The 7,156-nt window shown below is 39.2% G+C and overlaps 1 protein-coding gene across 8 annotated transcripts in view; it reads right to left on the reverse strand.

Moving 5' to 3' along the window:
- Window positions 1–7,156, reverse strand: part of LOC122560574 (SUN domain-containing protein 1-like) — a 77,128-nt gene that overhangs the window by 28,345 nt on the left and 41,627 nt on the right. For all 8 annotated transcript variants that reach the window (XM_043711340.1, XM_043711337.1, XM_043711342.1 and 5 more), the window contains 2 exons: window positions 6,133–6,333; window positions 3,608–3,810 (listed from right to left, as the gene is read on the reverse strand). In XM_043711340.1, coding sequence (XP_043567275.1) covers window positions 3,608–3,810; window positions 6,133–6,260 — 331 coding nt within the window. In that variant the 5' untranslated portion in view covers window positions 6,261–6,333. The remainder of the gene's footprint in view (window positions 1–3,607; window positions 3,811–6,132; window positions 6,334–7,156) is intronic.

Consider the following 7,156-nt stretch of genomic DNA (forward strand, 5'->3'; position numbering starts at 1 on the left):
AGAAACAGTTTAAATGCTGATTTATGCTGAACAAAACTATTACCAAAATACAATACCTCTAAAAAGTGATAAAACTTGAACAAGCTCTGTAAAGGGATCATGAAAGACACTATATAAACATAAATTCTTAGTTTTACTGCAACTTATACTGTTCCATTGCATCATTAAGAAAGAAATCACTAAATACAAGTAATACATGAAAAATGTAAATCAGGTGGTCAGTTGTTCTTGCAGCAGAATTTGTCAACAAAGCAACATCTATCACGTATGCAATGCTCCAATGAATCACAGCACAAACTTGAACAATGTCTTCAGACTACGCATTTCACAACCTTCTGGACTAAATATTGAATTCAACACCTTCAGATTGTGAAAACTCTCCCATTCTTTCTCTTCTTTAGCTTTACTTGTTGCGTTCTGTCACCACGTTCTCTCTTCTCTCCCCACTCCAGTGGGCCTATCTCTTCAATGCCCCCCGCCCCAAATTTGGTAGCGACACACGTGTATTGCCATTCTCACATCGTGATATGCCCAAATACTGCCCCTCTGCAGTTCATGTCAGCTCTGAAAAGTCATCTCGTCTCAAACGTTAGCTTGCTCTCTCTCCATTAATGCTGCCTTATGTGCTATCATTTCCAGCACAGATTCCAAGATCAATGCTCCTGCAGCAATAATTAATGTTGGAGATGGAAACCATTTCTTCTGCCTATACAAGATTCAATTAGACTTGCAACATTAATGTTTTTGCACTTTTTTCTAAATTGTCTTGTCCACAGGTTTAGGCAACACATGAAAGCAGGTTATACATTCAAAAGTTATCACAGCACAGTTCTAACTAGTTTTCACTTCAGCCACCTGTACCCATCTTCCAACAAAGTTCAATTAATAGCTGAGAGCAGTCAAAAACATGCATATTTTCCACCCTTAAACCAAAATGAGTTAAAATCACTTCTGGTACTCCTTTGTTAACTCAGTACCCATTAGCAGAATCAAAAGTGCTATTTTCTTAGACTGTGTAACAATTCTATGCTGGACCTATTTAAAAGGAATGATCTGATAAAAAAACAATTTCAGCGTTTATAAATACTTAATAGATAGCTATTGATAGCTTCATTTGATAAAACTTCAAGTGTAATAAACACTCAAATACACTGAATTCAAATGTATCAGCTTACATTTGGTAGAATATAATAATTACTGTAGCTAGGATTTAATAGGTCCCCAGCTATCAGGGTTGGACTACATTTCATTTCCGCTACCAAAGGTTAAACATTATTCAAAGAAACCAACAAAATGTCAGAGTATAATGACATATTTTAGAATTTTCTAATTCTAAACAAAAAACAAAACAAAACAAAAAGTGTTTTCAAGACTTTCGCTCCTCTTCCTTCAAAAATGAAGAACTCTTTTGAAAGGCTGTACACATGCACCTGTTTTGGCTGTCTATACACTTCCTGCACTTGAAATATTTGTTCAAATGGATTTAAAACAGGGCTCTCTGGACAAATGTAGGGACATTGCTGATAGAAGCACACATCTGCTGAAATTAATTCAAAATGTCTGAGCCAGGTATAATCTTGTTTGAACAGCACGCCACGTAATACTGAACTTGAACGCTATTATTTTGCCCTTACTTCCCTTTGTGCGGTTTAAGCGGTTTCCTAAAAGATCTTGCTGGTGGTTTTAAGATAACATCTTCTAGCATAATGCTTCATTTCTTAGAGTCTGTGATACTCCACATGCAAATGGATTTCAAAAGCAAGCAAGCATTTGTTTATAACATCTAAAGTTGAGCCTTTTTAAAAAGAAAATTGACAAGTTTGTGCAGGGACATTTCAGTTAATATTCACAGATTTCCATGATTAGATGAGATTCCCTACAATATGGAAACAGGCCCTTCGGCCCAACAAGTCCACACCGACCCTCCGAAGAGTAACCCACCCCCCTCTGACTAAAGCACCTAGCACTATGGACAATTTAGCATGGCCAATTCACCTGAACTGCACATCTTTGGATTGTGGGAGGAAACCGGAGCACCCGGAGGAAACCCACGCAGACACAGGGAGAATGTGCAAACTCCACACAGACAGTTGCCAAATGCTGGAATCAAACCACTGAGCCACCATGCCGCCCTTGATGTTACTTCTGACAGAATCAGGTACTATACATAATCCCCCAGCTCAAGTCTGGTAAACAGCAAATTAATGTTCGGAATTTCAAGAAAGTTCTGTTTACTTAAAATGTCCAACTTAAATGCGCTATGTTTAAATTTGTTCTCCTAAACTAGTGATCAGTTTTTCTTCGTGAAGGCAAAATCTAATTTTACTTTAATTGGATTTTAAATACAGCAAGCTCCAGAAAGAAATTCAAAGTACTGCTAATAAGGCTCAGAAATCAGCCACCTACAAGCATTCGTCACTTTTCAAGCCCAAAATGCTTAAAAATGTGACAAGTCATGGACGCAGAGTCATAGTGAAATGTAAAAATACTGCCCAAAGTGCATCAACATCATGAAATTTAATTTCAATTCAGTAATGCAGCAAATGAAGGGTTGTATATGCATTTTAAGAGTACTACTATAAAGAGAAGTGGAAAAAGAAACTTCAAGGAACTGTGATTATACTCAAAAACATACTCCAAAATATCTAGGCTCAAACAGTAGGAGTCAATAGTTTGAAACCCATTGAAAGTTTCTTTCCACGGAAAGTAGCCAGTGAAAAATAATTCAGTATGGCCTTCTTCTGGATTGACACTGACAAAACATTCAAATTAATTATGTAAATCTAAACAATAATAAGCAGAAGTGGAACTGATTTGTTTTCAAAGACTATTATTCTCCAATTCAACCTGCAATAATCATGAAGATACAGCACAAACAGACCCTTCGGTCCAATTCATCCATGTCAACCAGATATCCTAACTTAATCTAGTCCCATTTGGACTAAACCCCCTCAGCCCTTCCTGATATACCCATCCAGATACCTATTAACTGCTGTAATTATACCAGCCTCCACCACTTCCTTGGACAGCTCATTCTATACACGTACCACCCTCTGCATGAAAAGGTTCCCCCCAGGACCCTTTTATATCTTTCCCCTCTCACCCTAAACCTATGCCCTCCAGTTCTGTACTTGCCCAGCCCAGGGAAAAGACTGTATTTATTCTATACACGCACATCATGATTTTATAAACCTCTATAAGGTCACCCCTCAGCCTCTGATGCTCCAGGGAAAACAGCCCCAGCCTATTCATCCTTTCCCGATAGCTCAAACACTCCAAACCCTGACAACATCCTTGTAAATCTTTTCTAAACCCTTTCAATTTTCACAACATCCTTCAGATAAGGAGACCAGAACTGCATGCAATATTCCAACAGCAGCCTAACCAATGTCCTGTACAGCTGCAACATGACCTTCCAACTCCTGTACTCAATACTCTGACCAATAAAGGAAAGCATACCAAACACCTTCACTATCCTATCTACCTGCGACTCTACTTTCAAGGAACTATGAACCTGCACTCCAAGGTCTTTGTTCAGCAATACTCCCCAGGACCTTACCCAAAATAATCAAATTATGTTTAATTACTAGTTTGACAGGTTGCTTACCCCAGAAATGGCCCAACTCTGTTCTTTCTTGAATCGAAGACTCATCCAGTACTGTGGACACCATTGATGAGTCTGTCCCATAGCTGAGGACACTGCTCTGACTGGAAACTGATAACTCAACCTTTGCTTTCCTTGGAGTATGAGACACACAAACAGTTTGTTTGCTTGCACTTTTGTGTTTTTCTTGTTGCTGTTTTACACTTCTGGGGGAAAAGAAAAACCTTTGTTGAAAGAACCATGGCAAATGTTCAGGCTTTCCACCAAAACAGTGCACTGCAGGAGATTAGAGTTTGAGTATATATACAAATTCCCAAATATAACATTTGAAGAAACATTAACCAAAAAGGGGCATGGTCACCTCAAGATTACCTTCAAAATGTGGAAACCAATAGTAGGAAGAGCAGAAATCAGCGCAGTTATGAAGACAGATTAAACAAGTTCTGACCGTCTCCCAAACGAGAAGCTGGCTAAGAGAAATTTGATGGACGTTTTCAAAATAAGTGGTCTGCTTACAGTAGATTAGGAGAAGCTATTTCCCACTCAAAAGAAAGAACTAGAGGGCACAGATATGAAGTGATGTGAAGAAACCAGGATGATGAGAGGAAAAAACACTTTCACATAGCAAGTCATTAGCATAAGAAATGCACTGTTTGGAAATGTAGTGGAGACAGATTCAATTGAGGCATTCAAGAGGGCATTTGGTAATTACTTGGATTATAACAGTGTGCAAGGCTCCAGGTAAAAAGCATGAGATTGACACTAGGCAATGACACTCATTTGAAGAGACTGCAGGAGTGATAGGACAAATGGCCTCCGTGGGCATCGTAATAGTTGAGATTGAGAGATCGTGAAGCAGATTTCCTGTGTCTCTTAACTTTTACATAGTTTCACAGGCTAAGAATGGTGAGGAAATCCAATTAAAAGTAAACATTGTCCATTGGTATAATTTGATGTTACGTAGACAGAAGAACGAACTATATGTATTATAGATGTACGATTAAGCAACAGAAATAATTCATGGTCAGTATCTCTCAATAGTCCCAAAATAGAGTTTTTGATCCGGTCAGAAACTTTCAAATTGTAGGCACAAATGACAGATATTCACAATCATGCTGTCCCTACCTCTCCATCTCAGATTGGAAGATCATGCAAGTGAATATCAGGTGTTGACAGATGCAGTTTCTTACATCTTTTACTTTTTGATAAAGAGTCTGTGTATAAAAAATCCATTTACTTAATTTACTAAAAAAAAAATTTCATTGACTAACAACTTTATACTTGTCATTGTTTTATTCTCAGAGCTTGCCTTGTATCTCAAGTATCTGCAATCTTGATTAAAAAAGGATTGAACCATGACTATCGACCTAAATCAAGTGCTGAAGTGCTTTGATTTTGGTTTTGGGGGAGAAGAGAAAAAAAATCAAAATATAATGACTTATCAGAAAAGGATTCTTGATGCTCAACAAGATGAGCACTTGGAGACATCTGATCAGCATTGTCAATTTGAAAAAAAATTGCTTTGCTGATAAGTATTGCAAGGAGCAAGTGAGGACTGCATTTGCTGGAGATCAGGGGCGAGGGTGTGGTGCTGGAAAAGCATAGCAGGTCAGGCAGCACCGGAGGAGCAAGAGAATCGACATTTCGGGCATAAGCCCCTCATCAGTAATTCATTCTTGAAGGGGTTATGCCCGAAACGTCGATTCTCTTGCTCCCCTGATGCTGCCTGACCTGCTATGCTTTTCCAGCACCACATTCTCAACTCTGATAAGCATTGCTGTCGTGCATTTACTGCCCACCTCCAACTGCACTTATTGGGGGGGGGGGGGGGGGGGGGTCCACAAGCAAACACCTTGGATGGCTGCAGTCAATGTAGGTGCACCACATGATTATTAGTGGAGGAATTGCAGGATTTTGACCTAGTGTGAGCGAAGAAACTACAATATAATTTGCAATCAGAATATTGCATGACTTTCAGAGGCATTTACAGGCGGCCTTGTTCCCAAGTTCTCCTGCCCTTGTTGGTTCTCGAAGAAAGAATTTCAGAGTCTGAAGGAACCTTAAGTTGCTGCAATGCACTTCAAAAATAGGTGTTGTACATTACTATTACAGTGCGCATGCAGGGAATATTTTAGAAGTGGATTAAGCATCATTAAATCATTTTGAATGGTGTTAAGCTTCAAGTTTTGCTGGAGCTGCAAAGTTCCAGGCAATTTTAAAACTTTCCAACACGTTCCTTATGGTGGACAGGCTTTGGAAAGTCAGCCATTGAATTACTTGCCAGAACTCCCAGCCTATTTTGTTTGTGTATTTAACAGGTTCAGTTAAGGTGCTGGTCAGTGGTAATTTAAAAGACATTGACGGTTTTTGAAGGGGAAAGCAGAGAAAAAGAATAAGTCATTGAAAGTCACCGGTAGACTGGTAAGATGGTCTTCTGAGATGCCCTTGTCAGATAAGTCACAAGTAACATTTGCACAAGTTATCAGCCCAAGCCTAATTGTTGCCCTCCACACCAAATAAATCCTTACCTTGATGACAATTCCTTGTAGGGTAAGAGGCTTCCAGTGAAAGAATGGTTGCTACCAATGCTCTCATTGTGCACACACTCTGTAGAATAATACTCAGTGCTAACAGGACGCAATCTGCGTCGTGACATCCTTGGTGAGTCGTATACTGGATGCAAGTGATGCGTGCTTTCAAAATCCACGGCCTCTGTAGAATAGCTAGAACTGTAACAAAATATACTTGATGAGCATTTCACTCCAATATTAATACTAACAAATGGTAACACTATTGTCCACACAGTCGCTCAAATTTAAAGAACTGCACATTATTCTCAGAATAATTAACTAGTCACCAATAAGGTTTTATTAAAAACATGCAATGGGTACATGCAGGGTTGAGAAAATTTCAACTTCATGTCATCTTTCATCACAAATTTAATACCCAAGTAGGTTTTCTAGAATCTTACACTTTTTAAAAATTGATTCAAATTCCAGTTTTAAAAGTATGCAAAGATTCAGATATCACCATTAGAAAAATATGATCAGATTAGCAACATCAACAGTCACGAAAACTTGAACTTGCATCAAATCATGCACTTTCCCATCCTAATTTGTGACGTCCATCTTTTAAAACTCATCATTTCAGAATCCAGAGGGACAACAAACTTGCAAGCAATTACAGGAAATACCATTCACAAAAGAATCATTCCAAATCATTTTGGCACAAAAGTTACTTCAATTAGTTTTATTTTCCTGCTCATTCCACCTCAACTGACAATCAGGCAATTAGTCCCAGGCCATTCCCAAACAATGTTCTGTAGCTTAAAAATGTGTTGCTGGAAAAGCGCAGGTCAGGCTGCGTCAACGTTTCGGGCATAAGTCCTTCTTCAGGAATGAGGAGGGTGTGCCAAGCAGGCTAAGATAAAAGGTAGGGAGGAGGGACTTGGGGGAGGGGCATTGGGAATATGATAGGTGGAAGGAGGTTAAGGTGAGGGTGATAGACCGGAGAGGGGGTGGGGGCGGCGAGGTCGGGAAGATGATTGCAGGT

This window comes from Chiloscyllium plagiosum, chromosome 21 (genome assembly GCF_004010195.1).
Source record: "Chiloscyllium plagiosum isolate BGI_BamShark_2017 chromosome 21, ASM401019v2, whole genome shotgun sequence".
NCBI lineage: Eukaryota > Metazoa > Chordata > Chondrichthyes > Orectolobiformes > Hemiscylliidae > Chiloscyllium > Chiloscyllium plagiosum.